At 41.3% G+C, this 25,165-nt stretch overlaps 1 protein-coding gene across 2 annotated transcripts in view; it reads right to left on the bottom strand.

Moving 5' to 3' along the window:
• Positions 1 to 25,165, bottom strand: part of LOC142586201 (copper-transporting ATPase 2-like) — a 118,957-nt gene that overhangs the window by 44,246 nt on the left and 49,546 nt on the right. The window contains exons 11-14 of one of the 2 annotated variants that reach the window (XM_075697455.1): positions 23,184 to 23,417; positions 11,167 to 11,304; positions 8,935 to 9,123; positions 1,746 to 1,928 (exon numbers count right to left, since the gene is read on the bottom strand). In XM_075697455.1, the coding sequence (XP_075553570.1) occupies positions 1,746 to 1,928; positions 8,935 to 9,123; positions 11,167 to 11,304; positions 23,184 to 23,417 (744 nt within the window). The remainder of the gene's footprint in view (positions 1 to 1,745; positions 1,929 to 8,934; positions 9,124 to 11,166; positions 11,305 to 23,183; positions 23,418 to 25,165) is intronic. The other variant, XM_075697459.1, reaches the window with a different exon arrangement.

The raw sequence follows: 25,165 nt of genomic DNA, 5'->3' as shown, positions 1-25,165 counted from the left end.
CGCGGCGAGGGTAGGTGGAGCCTAGCGGGGGCAAAGGAGCAGTGTGGCGGGGACGCAGGTGGTCTGACGTCACTGCTCTCCAATAAAAACCCACGCGCTCGCATCAGCGGTCCTCTTTCTCGCAGTGGAAAAAAAATTATGCGTGGCTCTGCTATCGCAAACACCAGAGACCAGCGGAGCTGGGGGAAGCCCAGCTCCGCTGCGGTTTGGCATTACTTTACTGGCTTTCCCCCAGCTCCGCTGGTCTCTGGCCTTTGCGATAGCAGAGCCATGCATAATTTTTTAGCGTGTAATTTCAATTCCCCGGGAAAGAATTCACAGAACTTCATGCAGTTAACATTTGAAAATCACAATATAGGTCATTACTAAGCATGCCCATCACTAATGACGATTTATGAGAAATTGGATGTTTTCTTTTAAATTGACACGTACATTCCAAGCAACTAACATAATTCTATGGGCTAGTCGGTAGGATACTGCACATACATACAGAACCAGCAGACACTGACAATAGAGGGAATGAGATGGGGCATGTATGTGCCATCTCATACTATACGTAGTTCTCATTATTTATATGAAAACATGAATGTTACTTATATCAGGTAATTAAATTTTAGTCAGCTATGTGCCTGGCAGAAGGGCAGGGTAGAAATGGAGAGATTTTGATTGACAAGCTCCCTTCCTAGTCCATTTCCTACCTCTCCCCCCACCCTTACTCATGTACTTGTTACTTACAAGGTACCTCTTCTCATGCATAATGTATTTAGTTGAAATAAAGGTGTTAAATCAGGGCCAACACTTTAAAAAATGTAACAGACACACAGCAGATTTCTTGAGGCCATATTGAAGTCCACAGTGTAACAGCATATAACTCTTTTAAATTCAGTATCTTAGTATCTTTCAGATTTCAGTGTATTTAGAAATCTACACATGCAGAAATCTTTACACAGGTAAACAGTTTTACTGTATCACCAGTGGCGTCAATAAGGTAAACAGCACTAAGGGCAGTGGCCAACCTTGAAGAATAAAACTTGAAAAGAGAGGAAAATGAAGATAAGCCAGAAACAGCAGGCAACTGGGCGAAGAAGACGACAGTCTCAGTGGAACGTGGGGTATTTTAAAGGAGCTTCCATAAGAAAACTAAAGCACAAATCTCTATCAGCCAATGCAGTCGGCCCCAGTGGAGAAGTATTTCTACACCAACTACAACAAGTGCTAAGTAGGTGTATCTGGAAAACATTTTGTTTTAACACCACATTTTCAAGCACACTAAGTCATTAAGCTCTGCTAAGGGCACCCTCCCACAAATTTCACATTTTTGTTTTCTGTAGTCAGTGCATAGTGCCACTGTTCCGCTTAGTGAAAGTCGCCCTGGTGCTTTCCTGCTTCTCTGACAAATAATTATTTGTCATTCCCCCCCCTTCACTGCCGAGCTGCACACGGGTCAATCCTACCCCCCTAGTGATGCCACTGTGTATCACATCAACTAAGGCTCTACCAGGTGTACTGGTGCTAGATTTTCTATGTGCCCCACAAGTGTTTTCCTTGTCCTCTGTAGCTTATGGCAACAACAATATAACATCATTGGTTGCTTTAAAGATGATGTTGCTGCAATATCCCAGCTCCATTGTGGCATTTCAGAACCATTCTAGTATACCAAGCATTCTGGAACCTCGTGCCACATAATACACCGTTGTGCCAAATAAGAAAATGTGCCACCTAAAGTGACAAATAATGTCTCTCACCTGCTTAGCATAATCCGTGATGGCTTTAGCAATTGGGTGCTCACTACTTGCCTCAGCAGTCCCCACAATGGCCATCAGGGCATTTAGTGTTAGGGCCTTAACATGTGTCACGAGACCAGCATACACCAAAACAGGTGTCCCCTTTGTAATTGTGCCAGTTTTGTCAAATGCAAAGCACTTCACCTGTGAAGAATACTCAAGCATGAGCTTAACAATGGCAAACAATTTTAGCAGATGCATTTTGTCATATGCACAACACACACCCTCCTGCTACATGTGATCAATCTGCTTGTTAGCAGCCCTTAACAATAACCAGCCTGAACATGCCAATTTAAATTTGTAACTATTATAAGTCATGCAGTGATATAAAAAGCCAGCCTAAGAATAAACACAGACAGCTTTGTTTTGTTAAATGTTTGGTTCTGAAAGTTTAATAAAATTTCATAAAGTGAGAAACTGCAAAACTGTTAAGAGTGCATTTTAGCACCAGCAGACAAAGGAGAAAAGGAAGACGCTAGCAACACATTGCAGTGTATTGCAATGTCAGTTTGAGCTGGTTGTGTGACTTACATGCGTCAATTAAAAAAACACATTAATTTAGTAAAAAACTAACTTTTAATTGGCTTATAGTATGTATTAACATTTTCAACTCAAAGCCCATTTGTAATAACTGCAGCACTGACAAACCAGGCAAGTCAGCAAAAGAACTACAATCTTGCACATGAAAGTTCATAATAGCTCTGCGTCTTTCTTTCTTTTTTCTTTCTTTATCGATACTGTCAGCCTTTTCTTTAGGGCCATTACATGAGTGGAGAAAAAAATAAATAAAACAAGCAATGTCAACACATGTGATTCAGGCAGGGCATACAATACATCTGAATACAATGTACAAAAAAGAAATTGCAGTGCATATAAATAAAGCAAGCAGAATAACCAATCGATACCCCTTGAGGCATGTAAAATTAGAACAACATACACAGATAATAACAAAATCATAAAATCAGATTATTTACAAAGTCAGATGATTAACGCATCGCACTCTCTGAATAAATAACGGCATGCAAATTACAGAGAAAATTATTAAAAGAGGTAGACTGAACTACGAAATCAGGAAGCACATTCACCTCTTTTATTGCTCTGGGAAAGAAGCTATATTTAAATGTGTCATTACGGGTTACAGGAGGGTAAATATGCATGCTGTGGCAATGTCTAGAAGATACATTAGTAGAAATTTCAAAATAGTCCGTCCTATTAATTTTTATTTCATTATGGATAATAAGGAACAGGAACTTCAGCCTATCATACTTAGTCCTTAATTGTAAATTGGAAAGATTGGCAGGCTGACATAGTTTTGAAGGGAAGTGAAGTCGACCATATTTGTTGAAGATGAATCAAGAAGCTAACCTCTGAATCCTTTCCAGTTTCTTACGATTTTTCTCTGTGTAAGGATGCCATACAATTTTCGCGTACTCAATTATTGGTCTGACCAGTGTTCTATAGGCCAAGTTTTTAACTTCAGAGGTTGCTCTATGTATATTTAGCCTTGGGCTCCAAAGCGCATTATTTGCCTTCTTACTTACTTCCTCTACATGTCTATTCCAGCTTAAGTCACTTCTAAATAATAATCCCAAATATTTGTGCTCCTCTACCTTTTTAAGCTTGTTGTCATGTATAGTATAAGGAAATTGCAGGATCTTCTTTTTTCTTGTAATAGACATGCTTACTGATTTAGTTGGATTTATAACCATTTGCCAGTCAGAACACCATTTCATAATGTTTTCAAGGCTGCATTGCAATTTAATTTGGTCCCAGGAAGATTCTATATTATTATAAACAACACCGTCATCAGCGAATAGTCTTATTGGAACAGAAATGTGGTGTGGCAGGTCATTATTGAAAATAACAAATGGAAGAGGTCTTAGGACACTTCCATGAGGTACTCCAGATAACACCGGTAGAAGGCTGGACCTATGCACGTTTATTTGAACATACTTACTGCTGATGGCACTGTAAGTACGAGGTAAACCACTTTGTGAGGTTAGGATTCTTAAACACAGTATTAATTTTGAACAAAAGTTTGGAGTGGGAAACTTTATCGAATGCTTTGGCAAAATCCAAATAAATGAGGTCCATCTGTCCACGGGAATTTATCGTTTGTGAAGTGTCATGAACCAATTCAACCTAATTGAGTGATCGTAGATAGTCCTTTAAGGAATCCATGCTGCACAGGGGATAACAAGTTATACATTTCAAGGTATTGTGACAAGTGTTTGGATATGATGTGTTCCAGGAGTTGAGCATGTACTTGTGAGGGAAATTGGTTGGTAATTGCTAATGTCTGAAGTGTTCCTGGTTTTATGAACTGGTACTATTCTCACTAGTTTCCATGCGGTAGGGAAAGAACAATTCAATACTGAGGAATTAAATATTTTTGTAAGGAACTTAGAAAACCATTCAGCATACCTCACTAAGAATTCATTAGGAATATCATCTGGTCCAGGGATCTTTTTAGTAATTATATTGAGCAATAAGTTTAAAACACCTTCCTCAGTTATCTCAGTATTCGAAATGGGAGGGAGGGCAGATAATTCTCATACGCTAGGCACTGCATCATCATCCTTTGTATAAACCGACGAAAAGAAAATATTAAATTGATCAGCCCTTTCAGCATCATTAATTTTGGGATGAGAACAGCACTGCTTATTCGGCGGATTGACATATTGCCAAAACTTAGCCGGTGCTTCTGAGAGGAATTTCTTCAATGTTACATTGTAAAATTGGTCTTTTGCCTCCTTAATTAGCCGCTTCAATTCTTGCCTCATTTTTAGAATTGAAGTTTCGTCATCTGTATACCTATTTTGAGAACATGCTTTCCGTTTTCTTTTAATTTTCCATTTTGCCTGGATGATTTTTCGGTTCATCCAAGGATTTGTCTTTCCGCATTTTTTATTCTTCTTGGGAAGAAATTTATCCATGTAATGAGTTACTACACTGTAGAAGAAATTCCATAAATCATCAGTGCTCACATCCAATTGATACAAGTAGATAAATTCATCAAAGGAGCTTTTGAGATAGTCTACGACACTCGCATCATCCGCAGATTGAAAATTCCAAACTCTTTTCTTTGGCTTACCCAGTGAGGGGGATGGAGACATACTGAAAGTAGCTATTGAAATCTTGTGGCCTGATATTCCGTCCTCTACATGGCAGTCCGTCAAAAGCCCTACCAACCCATGCAACACTAAAATAAGATCCAAAATAGATGAAGTTGTATCACATAGTCTGGTGTGTTCTCCTACAATTTGCTCTAAATCATAAGAGAACGCCAAGTCCAAAAGCTGTTTGCAACTAGCCACATCTACCTCCCCGGGTGAGGATGAGCTCCAACTAATTCCTGGTAAGTTAAGGTCGCCAAGGAGAATGATATTGTCTCCTTCTCAAAAATTTCTTTCCGTAAATTCCCTTAGGCTGTTCATTCCATCAGGTGAAGTATTTGGGGCCATATATACACCTCCAATGTAAACTGTTCGATCAGCAAGCTTAGTTTTAGTCCATACAGCTTCGATACTATCCGATTGTTAGAGGGTAGTACACAATATGCTTTGCTTAACCAATATGGCTACTCCTCCACCTCTTCCTCCTCGATCCCTTCTAGATGCTTTGTAACCAATTGGCACAACTTCGGCGTCACAATAACGTCAGGTTCATGTTCCAAGACCACAACTTCCGATGCATCGGTTTTGTTTATTATGCTCCACGCATTTATGTTTATAATTTTAAAACCATCCTGTTTACCTTGTTGATGTCAGTTGCCAGTTTCAATTACCCTCGAAATTTGGTACCTCACCTTTTTATCCTCATCCCACCCATACAATATATTATTCATTTTCAGTTTATCAAAGACAAGTTTGGCCCTACGACCTTCTTTTCTTTCCTCGGCACACGAGTCCCACAGTTTCTTCCTAACTTCCACTACATGTTTGGAGTAATCTTCCATAATGCTTATCTCTGTATCTTTAAACTTCGTACAATTGCTCAAAATCTTTGCTTTCTTCCTGAAGTCCGCTAGCTGAAAGATAATTGGGCGGTTTCTACCAGGTGTTTTCTTTCCGAGCCTGTGAATTCTTTCAATGGAGCTTACTTGCACTTTCAGGATTTCTCTAAAAAATTCTTCATTGACTTTCTTCATCAGTGCTACATTGTTCTCCTGCGCACCTTCTTGCATGCCTCTAATTATTAAATTATTTCTTCTAGAATGGTTGTCGAAATCATCAACCTGTCTAACAAGGCTCTTCGTGCTTTCATCCCACCTGTCAACAAGCGCTTCAACGTTTGTAAGCCTGAGCTGAGTGTCATCAAAGCTTTGTAGCTTCTGTTAAATTGCGAGAAGTCGATTTTACATTTCAAGCATTCTCGTTTCAGAGCTAGCCTGATTTGTCTGAACCTCAGTGAGTTTCGACAGGATCTCCTTCTGGTTCTGGATGACATTTGCAATCATTGCTTCCCTTACCAGTCCAGGATTTTCTTCTACATCGCCTGACAACTTAAGCAGCAAACCCACTAATGATATACACTCTGAAAAGTAGCATAACACAGAGTTATGCTACTTCAGAGCTTGTGGTGTCTTCAGGAAAGGCATCATAAAGAAGGAAGAGATATTTTCAACCAGAAAACAAAATCCAGTAAGTGCAACAACCAAGCACCCATGTGTACATCCTACAGAATGAAGGCTCATTTAAAAAAACGAAATAGGAAAGTATAGTTAATCAAAAGAGTACAATTAATATATTTGACCACTTGGCTTAATCCGCCTTTTGCGATGCTGAACTGCGCATGCGCAGCACCCTAGCGGCTGACAACCGAAGCAATTTGGCAGGCGCACGGCCAGACTCGACTCTCTCCTCCGAGTGAATGGAGTAGTACGGCCATGGCATGCGCTGCACTTGTCAGTGTCTTGCCGTTCTACACGGTTTACCTCGACGTATATCGCAATGACACTTGCCCGTCTGGCGGGCAGACCTCCACTCTAGCACATATGCTCCGGGAGAGTGGGTCAAGATACCCCAAGTTCAGCAAGGAGGAGCGGGACTCGCGTTTGTGTAGCCCTGCTCTAGACAAGCAAATCCTGGCTTTCCGGCGTGGCCGTAACCAGGTCGGTGGGCTAGACCTGCCAGACCCGACGAAGGACTACGCGGGGGCGTGACGAGTTAGCATCCTTGCCGGAACTCCAATAAAGTTCTTTCACTCACTTGTGAGCTTTGCCATTCTCGCTGCCGCGCGCACGAAACGCCTTTCGAACATTATTGCCATCAAAATTTGGTGCAATGCCAATGTCGTGTCTCATTTACGGCTGCACCTGCCATAGCCATCCCAGCAGGGCAATGCGGATTTTCCGTCGGTAAAGTGCGATCGACAGTGCCGTGATGCTTGGATTAGGGCTGCACTTTGTGACAGGTATGTATCGGCATATGCAGTTTACCTCTCTGTTTTTATCATTACTGACTCGTACGACTAATCTCGACGAAGGCGCAAATGTATGTTTCAGCTAGCGAAACAAACAATCTCTGAGCTCGCGTGACCTGGTTGCGAAGTTTGTTTTTTTTTCTATCGTCTCTGCGTCCGTCGCTAGAATGCCGTCATTTCGCAACTTCACATCGCGCACACTTGCAGCTTTATAAACGCTCAGCGAATTCTCGTGATGTCGGCTTAGTTATCTGTCGGAGCCAAGCTCATCTGCACTGCCGGGCTGATGTTGTAAACAGCTAAGTAACTCTAAGTAGCTGATAGTGCTAGTTAGCAACTGTTGCTAGTTGTCGTTTCGTCGTTCTTATTGGCACCAAGTAAAGTAATATTTACTTGCAGAAGGCTTTTACATTCGTTTAGTGAATCAGGATATAGCACGGCATGCACTAAGGCTCATTTTCCTGTGCGGCATCTTCTGGAGTCGAGTGGCGTGTCTTACTGTGTAACTGACGCAATGCAGGAGTGCCTTCGCTGTCGCCCAGACATCTGGACTTCATACTGACACGTGTACTTGTTGGTATTTTTTGAGGTGGCCGCTCTTCACCGTCAAACAAATGCTATCGCTCAGCGCGGGACGCACACGCATGTATTGGAAGTTTCTCGAATGTTATTGATCGTTCTATCCGCTGTTATCGCCGAACCTTGTGTAATCTGATTGCATGTATGCGCGATGCTAATGGTGTACAACTTTCTGGAAGACACGTAGGCACCAGCGATTATTCTCGAACGTTCGATGGCTTGTGTATAAAAGCTGACGCGCTTGACCAGCTGATCAGATTTTGACGATCGCCTACTGTGTTCGCCGCTATCGTCGTGCTTTAAGTGTAGACTGTTTTTGCGGGCACAGGTTCAGTCAATAAAATATAGCTTTGTCATTCACAATATTGCTACTGTGTTCTTTGCTGTCAGTACTACGTGACAATACCGACACTGTTTGTGTACACGCACCAGTTTAAAAAAATGGACGCGGTCGACCGCTACGTTCGTACCGAGGCACATTCTAAGAGGAAGACAGGCACCCCACAAACGGGGTATCGCCGATTTTGTTCATTCTGACTATTTTTTGCCATTTTTGTAGATGTACACACATTTTATGTGGGTAAATAACGTATGCAACTTGCTATTCTGTTGGCCTCCCCACTGCCTGTGTATGTATGTACGCTTAGCACATGGCACACCATAAAGCAAGACATGCAATGCTGAAATGTGATATTCGCCCTGAGAACTACACCTCATGCCCAATTCGAGTCATGCGTTTTTGTGCGTACTCATGCTGTTTCATTACTTATTCACTTTACGCCACAGCTGCAGCGGTTTCAGGCCAAGGAGGAGCTTGCAAAGCGTTGTCGAAGCTCTTCTTCCAGCCGTTTGTCACGCTGAAGAAACCTCCGGGTACAAAGCATTCACCAGCGGGCTCAATGGCTAGCTGACGATGACAAAATATGACGGCGCGTACATGTTGCTTCGGTCTTCTCTCACACGCTGCTTGTTTGGTCGCCAGTGTCACGTGGGGCGGCTGTCGCAGCGTGCAGCCGCGCCTGCCAAATTGTTTCTCGGGGCCACTGCACGATGGTGCCACAATGCATCGCAAAAGGCGGATTAACCAAACCTACTCAAAGCTGCAACCAAACAAGGTCACTCGATAGTCAAATCACAAAGGAAGTACCTTGCAAACGGCTTCCAGTGGCTCAGCCCCTTTAATAAGAATGCCGTTTGTGGCACCAACCCCAGTTCCTACCATCACTGCAGTTGGTGTGGCAAGGCCTAAAGCACATGGGCAAGCAATTGACAGCACTGTCAGAGCACACTGGAATGCAAATTGGATGACCACTTCACTTTCTGACATGTCTTGTGCCTAGAAGATAAGAGGAAATTCCGCACCTTGGTTATGAAGAAGATAAGGACAATATTAAGAAAAAAATATGGAAATCAAAAAGAATACCTCATACATCAATCTTAATACCACACATAAGTATGAGTATTCATGTATATTAAGGTGCAAAATTTAATAAAACTACTACTTTTAGTCATTACGAGATATCTATAATGGAAATTACATGAGGGCAGTATTGCATGAAATATGGCTTATCCTCTTGTATTCTTTCGGCATGATGGAGTAAAGTTAATGCTGCAAAAGTAAAAGCAAAGGATGTAGCGAAAAACATAAATAATTACACATGAACCCAAAAACAGATGCGGCTGAATTATATTTATGCAATGGCTTTTTACTTCATCAAAACAAATGCCCATTAAGCATGTAACAAGTAAAAAAAAGTTCGTCAACTCAAAGTAATCACATTGAAGACAGGGGCCTGCAAATATTTAAACACATGCAAGCAACAATAATAATGATAACAATAACTATAATTATTGCTTAAGACTTTACCTGAGAAAGAACCACTTGGGATACAGTCCATTTAATGGAAAGCTTCAAAGAAATTAGGCTAACCTACTGACAAACAAGTGCTTCGATTCTAGTTATAATTTTTTTTAATGTGTCTGGCAGATATTGCTATTTTGTCACTTTAGTTTGACTACTTAAAGAGGTAGCCAATAGTGTCATAATAAATCACAATGTTCAATAAATTGATTAACAATATTTCACTAATTATTGTAAGATTATTCACTTTAGGGCAATGTTGCAATTGCAGAATCGAAGCAAGGTAGTAATAAATACATGTCAAACTAGCACTAGTTTTGAGGTATACATCACAAAAGTGCTCCAAAATGCACTTGTAGTCCACCTATCTTTCCTAAAAAGTGCCCTCCCCCCCACCTTCCCACACACACACAAACACCAAAGTTAAAAATTAAATTCTTGGGTTTTATGTGCCAAACAACAATCTGATTATGAGGCATGCTGTAGTGGGGGACTAGCAAATTTAGCAAAGGATTAGCAAATATTCATTATGTTATTTCTGATTATGATTAGTCATGCAAGGGATGTACGCCTCTTCAAGCAGTTCTACCTAAGTGGAGGAATGGTGCTGTTGGTCACATACAAATTTTATAAGATCTACTGAGCCTTAAAGAAAAATCATATTTAGTATTAAGGCACATCGAAGTCTCTGTGTGTATCTCTATTTTGCTCCCACTGAGATATGCCCACTGCCGGCATGAATCAAACTTGTAGCCTCAACTATTGCATCATTGAAGCAGGCAAGTGCAATATAATGTTGCACATAACTTCACAAGAGTCCTATATGAGAAAAAAAAGTTTTTTTTTTTCATGCTCCTTGAGCCTTCACAGAATAACCTCTTCAGATAAGAATTATGATCATCTGTTAATAAATATGTGAAATTTGCATAGTTTATTGCCAAGATGCTGGCAACACCACTGAAAGCATGTTAGGGAGGTAAAATGACTGTGCATTTTAAAGTGAGTCATCGTAATTTTGGATTAATTAAATATCCATTTATTGTATTATCAAACATGCTACATTTCTTTGTAAAAAGATTTGAATCACCTGCTTGAATTACATGCACAAGTTAATTATTGGCTGCAAGCATTACTTAAAAGGAAAATAATTCTTTCGCAAGTGCTACCGAAATGTCCAACATAAAACGTCCTGTCCAGTCAAACATGGTAGTGCCTTCACCAAAGTGGTCGTCTGTAGTAATACATTTCACTCAGAAGTAAAATGGAGGTACTTTAGAAAAGAAGTATGTTCCATTTACCCTAAGTTTAATGTTCAGAATTTATTCCTTGCCACCACTGAAAAGAAATGGCAAAAATAAGTCACGTACACAAATCTGTATGCCATGACAGAAGGGGATAAAAGAAAATTAGTGTCACTACAGAGCTCCTCACCTGTGGCTTGATTACAACACTCACCATAACATAACGTATACCTAATTTAGAAATCATAATGTTCAGCAAATATGGATAGCCACCCACCTTGCCATAGTAGTTGTAGACTAGATCTGTCCTGATAAAACCCAGGATAAGCCACACGGCCAGTGTGAGAATTGAGAGGACAACCACAGTTGGAACAAAGTAGCCTGCAATTTTGTCAGCCAGCTGCTGAATAGGGGCCTGCATCAGATGAAATTTCACTTAGCACAGCAGTAAAGTAAAGGCACCAACAAATGTAAGTCCAAACTATCCCAATAAAAAGGTACAGTAGGCTTCCGTTAATACAACTCCGGTTAATTCGTTTTTTCGGTTAATTCGATTCTGACCGAAGGTCCACGCTGGCACCCATGCATTTTTACGAGCATAAACTTTTATTATTTCAATCCTAAAATTGGTTTTTGCCAGATAATTTGTACTTGACCAGACAGCATGCACGTGTTTGAGTCCAATTTTGAGTCTAATAGCAACCCCTTTCGTGCCATCGGCTGTACTGGTGGAGCTTAGGGGACAGTGAACATATTGAACACATGTAACTAAAAAATCTCCTGTCAAAAACGCCTATTTTTGGTCTGCCCTAGGAAGATTTTCAAGCAATAACCGTAGCGCAAAATGTCTGATTATGATAGTTACCCAATTCTAACATGCACCCCCCCCCCCCTATATATATGTATATTTTTTTAAAGAAAATTGCCTGTGGGGTATAATCGGATACGAAACCAAAACCGTCTTCGTGTCGTTTGTATGCTTCACCAAACACAGATGTATTGCGGCGAAGCTCACTTTATGAAACCTTTCCACCACAGTGCCACACATATTTTTCTTGCTAAAACATTGGATGCATTAGATTTCTACGTTTTTTATCAGTTTTAATTAGAGGTGTACAAATACTGAACAGTAAATTTCAAATCGAATATCAAATTAAATCAATACAAAAAAAACTAATATCGAATCGAATCTCAAATATCAGACAACTTAACACAAACTTTTATGCTTACAAATTTTGCCCAAAAGATAATGCTGCACCTGCTCAGGTGGCTAACCACATTACTTAACAAGAATCTTGCTAGCTATCAGTAACTTGGGTACTGCACACACACACACACACACACACACACATATAGGTACAATAGGTACAGTACCCAAGTACCTAATTAAGCAAATAATTAAGCCCAATATAAAAATATTCCAAGGATCGCCACATGACGGCAAACCATATGTCGCTTTAAAAAATGTGAAAATTTAAAAAAAAGTGGTCAACCGCAACTGGACGAAACCAGCAACATATAGTTTGTCGTCATGTGGTGCTCCTTAGGATATTTTTATATGCACTTAATTAGTTAATTAACTGAGATCAATTATGCAATATTTTTAATATTCCCTTCAGGGCCAAGTGCATTTCGTTACATTGTAGAGGGCATTTCAAAAGGACCAATCCAACTTTTTATGGCAACCTAAATAGGCAGTAGGTTCATTTTTCTGGCGCTGGGGGGAGGGGCTGGGGCCCAACCAACTTTCCAAACCACGTGTGTGTGTGTGGGTGTGCGTGTGCGTGTGTGGGGGGGGGTGCAGGCGTGCATGTGTGTGTATGTGTGCATCACTACTATTGATCACGCTATCACTAATATTGCTTCGCCTTTCCGGCAAAACTGCAGCCTCTCTCTCTCTCTTTCATTTTCTGCGAGTCTGAGTGCTGCTGCGAATGACTGCTGTTGATTCTGGTTTCGAGTGAATCCGGCTTGGCTTCATTTCAGTTACTGAGTGAATTATACAGGGTGCTCCAACTATCATGCACCAAGACTGAAAAAAAAATGAGCAGTAGCGTTACTCCAGCCGCCAATAATTTTTTTGTTACTCAGATTTATTTCGGTATTTCAATTATTTATCTAACTCGAGAAGTAATGTCCTCATTATCAAAGTGTCAATGGCACATTTGTAGGCACCCCCAAATGACGTCTAATTAGGGTGTTTTCAGCGACGACATATCAATTGCATACAATTTTGCCAGCAAAGAAACTGGCAAAAAAACATCACGAATGGAAACATCAAGGAAACATCAAGAAGCTAACAACATTGAGCTACTTGAATTGAGGATAAAAAAATGGCGTTTGAATTTTTTAAACTTACTTCTTAACGGTAAAATGGCTATTGATCAGACACAGTTTCTTTCCCCTTTGGCCACAAGACCTACGCGACATTACCAAACACACTTTCTAACCCCTTACTTTGCAAGAACAGACATTTATAAGATTTCCTTTTTTCCGCATTCTGTGTCCGACTGGAATAGACTAACAGAACCTTATGACGCACTATATGACTAGATGATTATGTCTTTTTGTGTTCTTTCCTCTGGTACTATCATGTTTCTTTTGTTGTTGTTGTTCTCCTTTTGTGTAAAACAGATATTCTGTAAATTGTATTGCCCGTCCGGCTTGAACCAGATTGGTCTGCAGTATGTAATAGATAAATAAATAAATCATGAAATATGAAAAATACCATGTGACAGCACTCCCACATGTATCACAAAGCAGTGCACTCAAATAAGCTGACTGAAAGCAACTGCATGCCTGTCGCAAACCCGAAGAGACAGCACATCATCTTGATAATGGTACGGAACGACCACCAACAGCCGGTTTCGCGTTTTACAGCTATTCCTTCCTCTCTACGTCACACTTATTATCCATCTCTCAAGGCCGACTGACCACATTAATAACAAAAACCCCTTGATAATGCGGCCAAAGCGCCGCTCTGACCACGCGAGAAGCGCGAAAAGCAATGGAATATTTCAAAATACGCGCATTGCTCACACGGCATCAAAAGAGTGCGCGAAGCTATAATTCAAGCCAGAAACTTGCTTCGGACCAAAGCCAAATTAATGTGACCGTTTTATTTTTCATGAAAGTGTATATGTACTGCAAAAGCAGGTTCGTGTCAAAAATAAAAGCAATATAAACAAACTGGGAAGCAACCAACGTGTAGAGAAAAGGCAAAACTGATGCATTCAAGAAAAAAAAGATACCACTTCTAAATAAGCCCAATTGGCAATCTGCACAAAAAGTAAAAAATCATTAGATTTCAGTTTGCCCTAATTATCTATGAATTCGTAAGCCTTGTTGAACACCAGCTGCTGCCTAGAGGATGTGTTCAAATAGGTCTCCTTCTGCAGCCATGCAGTACTGAGTCCGCTTTATCACATCTTCAGTGACTTTCTTGATGACCGAAGCTCGAATTCTACGGCAGGCATCAGTTATCCTTGCCTTGAGCTAATCTGACGTCCTTCTCGATCATGTAAGCATGATCTTTCACATAACACCGAAGAAAGAAATCGAGTGGAGAGAGGTCAGGTGACCTAGCTGGCCAATTTACAGGCCCGTGCCTTCCAATCTATTGCACATAAAAAGTTGCATCCATCCAGCTGCATGCTCAGCTACTGCTGTGTATGGATGCCCCATCTTGCTGACGCCACAGAAGTAGAAGACGTGAAAGCAGGACTTTGCTGAGAAACTCACCCATCAGTCCTTCAAGGATTTCATTCATGTAACACTGTCCAGCCAGTGTGCGATCGAAGAAGATGGGACAGATTATAGCACCGGCATAAATTCCGTACCCCACATTGAACGACCACTGGTACTGGTGCCGACTGCGCTTTACCCAGTGCGCATTGTAGTCACTCCAATAGTGTGCATTATGCAAATTTACCTGGGCATTTGAAAACTGGCTTCATCTGTGTACATGATGTTGCTCAAAAAGTCCGTTGACACATCGGCTTTTGTGAGGACCCCAATTCGAGAAATCTAGACGATTCTACAGGTCTCTATCTTCCAATAAATGGTGCTGGTGAAGGTGGTACGGGTGAAAGGCCGGCATTTAGAATCCTCCAAACTGATGACTTGGAAATCGGTACCTGGGCGGCCATGTCTAGCTGCTAGTATGAGGGTTTGAGACCATAAATGCTAGAACACCCGTGCGTAGGTTAGGACTCAAAGATGGAGTCCTCCGCTGCTGTTTCTTGAAGCTGCTGGCTTGTCTCAGGTTTTAGTAATTTCTGACGATAGTCAACACGTTTGGTCTACCACCACACTTCCATGACTTATATATATATTTGCGGCCTTCCTCTTGTTGCCATTTGCAGATCCCAAGGCAAGAATAATGTTTACCTTCTGCTCAATAGAGAAAGACATGGCAACTGGGATGAAACAATATGCACTTTTAATCCTTTGCACTGACATTGTCAGTCAGATTTTGTGGTGATAGGTTTTGTGGCAAAAAAAAACATCTTTGCACTTTATCTACGCTAAGACAACAGCTATCACAGCTTGTTTCTAACTAACACCAAATGCGATGTCCAGGGCGTGGCAGATAAGGCACTAGCTCGATCACAATGTTTTCTTTATTTCTTTTATTTTGTTCTGGCTAACTAACAGCACCTGTTCGAGGGCGCTACTTTATGATGCGGGTGGGAGCACAGTAACGTCGTATTCTCCATATTTCACAGGGTTTATTTATCAATCGTACACAATCAGTACGTCGCTGAAAATACCGCAGTTAGATGTCCCTTGGCTGTGCCTACAAATGCATCATTGATACTTTGATAATTAAGATAGTGCATCTCGAGATAGATAATTAATTACAATGACATAATTAAAGCTCAGTAACAAAAAAAATTTCTGGCAGCTACTGCACTGTACTGGAAACAATATGCACTAGATTTTCTTCGAGTAACACATTGCTCTTTTTTTTTAAATCTTGGTGAATGATATTTCATTGGGACACCCTACATATATTTGTGACTTCTGCATAGAAGTGACGATGTTTCCATCCCTAATAAATTTTACAAATTATTAGAAATGTTTTCTTTTGTTGAGTTGTTAGCATTGTTTATTGGAAAGAAAAGCAGTACTGAGATACATGCCATTCACGTGCATTTCACACGCCTTTGACAAAAGACTCTGCCGAAGGGGTCACTGAGGTCTATAGGTTTTTTACAGGGTCAAAAAAGCACGCAAAGCAATTTGAAGCAAGGTGACCATACAGCGACATATTCATTCTCTTGGCATAGGCTATCCATACCTTGAGAAATAATTAATTGGCTACCTCCTTCTCTTTCAAAAATATAATGAAATTGGTCCTGTGTATATATTTAAATATATTATGTATGTGCATACTGTTTACAGTGTAAATTTAAAACAATGTTGAAGTGAGAAAATACAGATGAGGCAGCCGCCACTGGTGCTTCTAATGCGCTTGTTTTTCTATTGTGAGGATTTGCAGAAATAAAGCGAAAGTGTGAATTAAAAGCCACGCACGCACGCACCAACAATAATGTAGCAAGCTACTAGCCATAATAAAATTTTAAGTGAAAAGGTTGAGGCACAGATATCTGTGCGTCAGCTTTTCAAAAGCTATGTTTTCTTAAGCGGAAACTTAGAAATGCTTCTGTAAGTGTTCGGCTTCTAGGTTATAACCCATATGTTAGGTCGAAGTTAGAGTACACATCTGCGCTGTGGGACCCATATGTTAAGAAAGACAAAATAAAACTTGAGGGTGTTCAAAAAAAAGGTTGTACGGTTTATATTCGGAAAAATATAGAAGGACGGATTCACCTTCGTCACTGATGAAACGTAATAAGATTACAACATTGCAGATACGTAGAAAAATAAACCGACTTTTGTTACTTTACAATGTTATGTCCAGAAAAATCACCCTATCTGAACCAACATATGCTCAACCTGCTGCTACTAGGAAAACAAGACTCACAGCAGAACATTCACTGAGGCCTATTTTTGTGAAAACTAATTTCTACAAATACAGTTTTTTCCCTACAACAGTGAAAGAGTGGAATGAGTTGCCGCCAAGTGTTATCAAGGCCGAAGACTTTTCGGCAGAACTGGAATGTTTCTTTTGTGAGCTATGGATACTTGCAATTGTATAAAGGTACGTATTTTCTGCTGGTTTAGTTGTGTTCTGTCTGTTTTGATTCTTTTTGTTTTGTTGAAAATTGCTTCTCCATTGTGTTAGTGTTTGTTTTTCTCCCTTTTGCTATTTTCGAGTTTATTGCTGTTATTTATTGTTTGTCATTTCGAAAATGCCCCTCCTGCTAGGGCCAAAGAATTGGCCTGCAGTATTGTTAAATAAATAAAAATAAATAAATAAATAAAAGTCAAAAGAAACCTCAAATGATGCGAGTGAAAAAGCTCTAGTAATGCCACTACAGGTGCGTGGGGGTGAGGGGGGGAGGGGCAGGCTTTGGAGTTTCCGGGTGGTCGAGTTCCCCTTCAGTTGCTCTGATTACAAGCGAATTTGCGTTCTTGGAAGTGGCTGGTTTTTATGTGCGGTGATTGGGCCTATTCGGTGTGCGGGCCTACAAATACGGTGTTTTATGGAAATAAACACTCAGTTGAATGTTAGCACTCATCCTACTGTCTCACTCTTGTCCGTGTCTTCCAGCGCTATAACTCCCATTGCTGTATCTAACCAACTAGCAGAACCAACCATACTTCTAAACATTGTATAAGAAGGTCTGGAAAATATTTTTTATCGAGACAATGTCTGGTCAAATATAATTAAATGCTTTCTTTCCTCTGAAGCTGACGAAATAGCGAAGTTGATCTAAATACCAATGGGGTTTTCAGTTTAACATTGGGCCATACTGTGCTTAATAGGAATTTTCTATTGCTTAGGAAGTATTGCTTTCCAGTTTTCTTTCAGAAAGCATGAAGTTCCCTTTTTTTTTTTCATCTATATGGCTGGTAGTTTTGTGCTTTATCATCAGCTCATTGAAGCCAATCTGTACAACAGACAAAAGCGGGGACCACTCGGCACTGCTCCGCACGGTCATCGACGCCGCATGCGTCGATGGTGAAGAGCACTCAAATCGGTAGGCACATGGCAAGTTTGCGCGACTCGGCCTCCCCCACCCCCTATTTTTCCGCATCTATCTACTGTCTTTGTAAATGCATCTGCAGCTGGGGGTCAGCACGCTGTCACAAATTTTCTAGCCCGCCACGTAAATCCAAAGGTAAGACAGGTCGCTCAAAGCATTGCTTGAAGTTACAAAAAGAGACTATTGTGCAGCTACGAACGGCATTTGGAACGAGGGGCTAGCGTACGTTATTTCGCAGAGATGGCTGCCGTGAACATGCAATGGTCATCCGATGCACTCGCTTTCATTAGTGATGCGGTTTGTCGGCTTTCCGATGGTTGTGCGACTGCTGCGAATTGAAAAATTATGGGGTTTTACGTGCCAAAACCACTATCAGGTTATGAGGCACACCGTAGTGGGGGACTCTGGATTAACTTTGAGTTTGAGCACACCTGGGGTTTTTTAACATGCACCTAACTACTCGGGTGTTTTTGCATTTCACCCCCATCGAAATGCAGCCGCTGTGGCCATGGGTGCGATCCCGCGACTTCGTGCTTAGCAGCGTAACACCAAAGCCACTAAGCAACCATGGCAGGTTGATGTGAATAGACCTGCATTGATTCGGTAGCCATAACTTGCAGACTATACTGTAAATCTTTTAATTGTTTTGCGATTCTTTCACCCCATTTTCGCTTTTGTGTGCTTCACGTGGTGAGCATGCTTTATGATCGAGTGTTTTTTTGGGGGGCATCTCTGGCATCTGGTATCTCTGGTATCTCTGGCACACAGCTCGGGGCCAGCCCTACGACGACGTGCCCGATCACGAGCCAACTCTCGCTGACGCTCACGGTAGGCAGCTTCTTCCACAGGAGTACGCACTGCTCGTGGTCTTCCCATAGTTGTAGCTGGGATGGAATAACAGAACTACTAATCCAAACCTTCGTATATTGGGCACAAGGACCACCACTGGAGATGCGGGCGCTGCAATCGTTTTGACAATGGTTGGACTGGTTTCACGACTGACGTGGCTGCTGGCACTTCTAGTGCTCCTAATATTGCATTTAAATCGCTAGGCACTGTTTGTTGGCCGCAAACCGCCAGCATAGCATTTGTTTCTTTCATGGCAGGGCGAAATCAATTGTTGATAAATTCGACGCTGATCCAGCTCGATCGCTGAAAATGCACCATGTGACAATCGTATAAGATTCGCGTATAAGATAGCATTCACAAAGGGGGCAAGGGGTCACTCCAACCCCTTTCTCCCCTGTTGAGCTCTTTCTTTCCTCTCCTGCTAGGTCACGTGGCTCCTTTTTAACGAAGTCCGACAAACACGGCGCAGAGTCCGCATAAACAGCTTCGCTGTAAAATTCGCCGCTGGCCGATGTGATAACGGGCCGAAAACTTTCACGGAAACCTTGTTGCTAGTATGTTCCTATGGGTGGCTCATCAGTGATCGGTCACGAGATTATGCGTATGGGTTATAGATTGACGGCCAATGAAGCGTCTTTCAGGTCCGCGGTTCTTATCAGTGTGCTCAAATGTTTGTAGAAAGTTTCCGACTGCGTGAATCTGCATGTGTGAACCCCAAACTCACATATTCGATGCGATCAGCGTGCCTTCCTGTCGCTAATCGGCCCGATAATCACAAATGCTTCCGCACTTTCCGCACGTGCAGCTTTTGTTGTTCCTTCTGTTCACGTAGCATTAATCGTTTCGATCCAGCCTGGTCAACCTGGTCAAACCTTGTACCGATAAAGATTGTGTACCGTGGGAATGCTGCGCGCATTAAGGCACCGACCAAGGCCAGGTTATTCAACGAAGGTACCGATATTCAAAAAATTAAATATTAGATATTTGATTCACAAATCAAATTATTACAATGTTCACTAGAGAGTTTTAGAATAGGGGCCCCAAACGTTTCGGGGCCCCAAAGAAATAGCGTCGAAGCTACTGCGCATGCGTGAGACGCAAAACTGCATTTGGGTTTTGCATTGGGAACGCTATTTCACCGATTTAGCGGGAGCCCAAATAGCGGCCCCAAAAGCTTTGCGTCAGCAAACATGGCGGCACCCAGCGAAGCGACGGTTCTAACCTAGCACCAAACTGGGTTCGATTCGTGGTAACGCATGAAGTTTGCAAGCTAGGAGAAGTGACTGCGGTTATCACTCTCTCTCAACTAGCATGTGTTATGAAGATTGGTTCATTAGATGCCACTGATTCCGAATTCGATTGTGGATTTTATGGTTCATAGGCCTAACATGTCTAAGCTTAGCTGGTGAAGGCAGGTAAAGTTGGTTTGCTCAAAACTAAGTGCAACTAATTGTTTGCTGCTTACAGAAAAACCTCTAAATTGTAATTAAACGCGAATACATACAAGTCAAGATTACTATTCCTATCATAAAATGGTATATTCTGTTTAATTATTTCTAATAGCTTTTCTTTGACGCAGTAGTGGCACTGTCAGTGCAAGACGCTATTCGTAAATGCAAAGCCCTATTCTAAAACTCTTCAGTCCTGCGTGCCCCAATGCTAACACCCGCAAAGCTCTTTGGGGCCCCAAACTATTGGGGCCCCTATTCTAAAACTATCTACTATTCGATTCGACATCAAATATTAGAGTATTCGCAAACCCCTAGTTTTAATTCCATTTGTATGTTAGTTTTACTTTGGTAACATGGCAAATAAGTGGGTGCCTGTTTGATTCAGGGGCATTAGAATCAGGCAAATACTGGCGAATGAATAAGAGGTATGTTTTGGTGCTTTTTTTCTGCATCTTGTTTAATTTGACCCCCTGAATAATTAAATAAATTTTGTTGGTCCTATCAGGGTCAAATTAACAGAAGTCGACTGTACAAATTCTCCGAGTAAAAAATAAAATGCGATCAAAAGTGCCTGAAACAATGTAAATAGACTCCCTTGAAGCTGTCCAGCTGACAAACCAGCATACGAGCAGCTGCTTAGAGCACTGTTACCACTGTACCTGGCGACACAATCTTCAACATTCCAATTTTTAACTCCAAACTGTGAGACTTGAAACACAATGCTTTCTAGATGTCATGAAATTGTGTATAGTATGTCTCATTTCACACACATACTAGAGAAATGAACTGAACGTCAATAAACAGTACTCTGTAATAGAGCTCTGATGCTAAGCTAAGGATGTGTGAGGAGTGTAATTTTCAAATAAAATTAAATATAATTTCCTGAAAAGGATGGCTTCAAGTATTGAAATCAATGTAAAATATTTTTAAGACTATTCAGTGAGAGTGCTCAAGTTTCGTACATACTCTGATGGCCCTCTTCCCCATATGATTATCAAGTCTCTGGCATCTAGCTTCACCGCATGACATACATGACACGTCACAAGTCAACCTGTTGTAGCTAAGCAGTAATGACAAGAGGTGGTGCGAGTGCTTCGTTGGTAAAGCCATGTGACAGTGTGGACCCAGAACACCTGTTCAGGCATGCAGGCACATGAGGAAGTGATTGAATAAGGAACCTGCTTGACATTTGCCTCGATGCAAAGACACACTCCCTCATGCGATATAGATGAGTGCATATAACTAACTTCTGGGCTTTTACAAGCTAAAACCATAATTTGATTATGAGGCATGCCGTGGTGAGGGACTTCGGCTTAATTTTGACCACCTGGGGTTCTTTAACATGCACCCAATGCACGGCACACAGGCATTCTTGCAGCACCCCCATCGAAATGCGGTCGAGATGGCCGAGATTGGATCCTGCACCCCCGAGCCTTAGTAGCGCAACACCATAGGCACTACGCCTCCACGGCAGGTTGAGCGTATATAGCACGCCAGCTTAGAGGCTGAGTAGAGCTGATCTAAACAGGCAAAAACTGGAAATCACCAACTTCCTCCTTTCCGCTGTAATAAGCTACATCCCATGAGGGGCTTGTCTTAGTGCCAGGATTCCCATCTCTGAATGTGAAATTGGCCTACTGAGTGCCATATTCGATTATGAATATTTTGGAACACAGGCTCTCCAGATGAATAAAGGAAACGAAGGTGTCTTTAAATATTACTGTCTTCAGCTCTCTAAAGAATCAAACAAAATGGAGGTGTCTTTAAACATGACTGTCTTCAAATTTATAATACAAACATACCATGAATATGAAAATAAAAAGTTCAATTTTTGTTAATCATGAGTTTGTTGACTCGTTTCCGAAAACTGTCTCTTCCCAAGTGCCTGTGCGCCACCTGTGCAAGCAGAACTTGTGTCACTGTAACAAGCATAGTGTTTTTATTAAAATTTCTGATACTTTACCTTTAAAAGCACTGTATAACATGCTTCAAGCACTTTTTCATTTCGTCTGTAGCTGAACCTGAAGTACCCCTACAACAATGCTGCAGACGTTGAGCAATGCTTGTCTTCTTTCTAATGTCAAAATTATTTGCTCTCTTCTTGGCCTGCATGCGCATAATATATATGGAGTTCAAGCATGGTTTGTCTGTTTGGTATAAACATGTAACAAGCTGTAAACATGGCTACACACTTTTACAATACACTACAGTGTGCTTCTACATGCATGGTAGTGCTTTTTCAAAAAGCTAGGCATTAACTGCTTTATTTTTCTAACCAGAAAGGAAGGGCTACATTCTCCACATGCATCATCCATCAGAATGCTTAAACCTAAATATTATGGACAATAATACCTAATGCTCTGGTCGGATTTTGCCAGTGAAATTTGACTTGTCTGACTCTAAGTCAGTGCATGAGCAGTGAGAAGGCAATGTATGGCTGTATAAAGCACAAATAAGGGTGCTGACCTCAGAGTATGCTTTCTAAAAATTTTCTCATAGGTATGCTCAAAATTTTTGTGTGAATCAATTTAGTGTGCAAATTGTAGCCCAAAACCACCCAAACTGCATACCTCTTTACCTGTAAAATTTAATTCCGAATGAGGCAATTAACAGATATAAAGGTAAACTTTAAAAATGTTTAATGTTAGAAACTTTTCACTCCAGTTCTAATGCTGGAAATAGGAAAACTAATTGCCCTGTCCAGAAAAGCAGGCCAGTGCAAACAGCGGTGACAAGTTGAGATGTGTATAGCCTGAACACAATGTGACAGCATGAAAACATTGTGGTCACCTTAGCAATTTTCTTTTACACAACAATTTCAATATGATCTTTCATGTCAAGCATTAAATCAAGAAGTCGAAACTCAGGCCTGTACTCACCTTAGATGATTGTGCCTCCTCAACAAGACGTACAATCTGAGCCAAGGTTGTGTCCTTGCCAACATGAGTTGCACAAATTAGTAGAACACCGTTCTCATTAATTGAGCCTGCCATCACAGTGGAGCCAACTGTCTTGATGACGGGGAGTGGTTCCCCCGTGATGTGAGCTTCATTAACATTTGATGATCCACCAATAACCTTGCCATCCACAGGTATTCTTTCACCTGGGACAACCTACAAAAGAAAAATAAAGAGAACACGCTCTTCTTAACATACTGCAGCAACAATGTTACAGCCATCTAAACAAGACAAATGTTCAAGGGATCATATGTTCAAGTCTGTGTTTATGGAATAACTGCACAAGTAGAGCTTCACATGAATAAATGCCACCTCAGCGCACAGTTAAAATGAGCAGGCTAGTGTAAAATCTTACAAAGCTAGCATGACGCTGCATCCGGGGAAGATAAGTTTTAGTTTAACAAATTTCATTATGATGCACATTTCAGTTCAAGAGGTTGATGTTACTAATTCAACTGAGTAGACCAGACCAGACGGGTAGACAGGGGGTGGACTTGGTTTAATGTCCTGCAATTTCACTGGAGTTATAAAGGCATAGTGGAGACTTTCAGATGAATTTCTCCCATATATTGTGCTTGATTGTGCATTGTACAAGCATGTTTTGCATTCCTTCCACACTGGAATTCAACTACTGGAGCTAGATGAGAGCTGCATTACTTCACGCTTATCAGCAGAATGTTATAGCTGCTGTGCTAGTCCTCAAATATATTTTGTCCTTGTATATATTTCCTTAAATTGCCCTTCAAAACAGAGCCTTCAATATATATTATATTACGCGAGAAATTGAAATAACCAATGTTAAGCTAAACAGCATTGGGTGTACAGGCCATAGGTCCAAGACGGACAGCTGAGCATACTGCATTTATTGGCTGACAAACATTCAGCAATTACAAAAGAACACGTCAACCCAAAAGAAGATATGCACTCAAATAAGTAAGCCAAGCCACCAATGATAAAACACTTGAGCCATGCATTTGCAGTAGGGCACTGCAATGTATGATATACCATAGCACAGGCATAATACCCTTTACCCTTTGAGTTTTCGCACACAGTTTGTGGAGATGACATTGTGTGAGGCTCACCCAGCAAGTGACGGTCAGAAAAGGGCACAACACTTCTCTTCGCAACACATGAAGGATGGTACTGCTGGGCTCATCAACTCGGACATGGTGCAGAGCAGGCTCCAGAGTCAATTAAAAAACACAAAGGACAAGAGGAGAAGTTCACACCACAACGACTGGACTATCAACTGAGCTTTATTAGAATCGGTGTAGTCCCAGCAAAGGCAGCAGAGCATGCGCAACCACATCATCGCTAATCACAGAGCATGAAAAGACAAGTTGTGGTGTGAACTTCTCATCTTGTCCTTTGTGTTTTTTTTACTGGTTTTTTCCTTCAAATATGTACCAACTGGCCCGGATTTCAACCCTTCTCTAGAGTCAAATCAGCCACAAACACCAGTCTATCAACCAAAAATACACCACAGTATGACAGTCCCAGATTGTGGACAAAGGCTCTCCATCAAATATGTGTGGCCACTGTACTAGGCTAATCAGGTAGCAGTCCACCAAGTTCAAGAAGTCATGAGAGCAAAGTTCCCACGTGCAACTCGTAGTAGGCCAGTGGAGCATCTGCTACAACAAGGAAGCCCTCAGAGGTTCAGAGCTCAGGGGTGAGAGGGCACTCAGAGGGCTATCATGGGGAGGCCAATCTGGGTATGTCTTGGTGACGTGTGTTCATTCACATAAACGGACTAGGAAAAGAAGAAGCACAGTTTGTACAAAAAAAATTATTCCGGCACACTAGTCATGTGTGCTATGCTGCTGCCGGGGTGGCAATTCCTAGAAATCGAGCTTGGCAAATGGTTTTCATCACATACAAATTGGGGATGAGGCGTGGGAAGG

The sequence above is a fragment of the Dermacentor variabilis genome, chromosome 1, assembly GCF_050947875.1.
Source record: "Dermacentor variabilis isolate Ectoservices chromosome 1, ASM5094787v1, whole genome shotgun sequence".
Lineage (NCBI taxonomy): Eukaryota > Metazoa > Arthropoda > Arachnida > Ixodida > Ixodidae > Dermacentor > Dermacentor variabilis.
The sequence above is the reverse complement of the archived record's forward strand: the minus strand, read 5'-3'. Positions and strand labels throughout refer to the sequence as shown.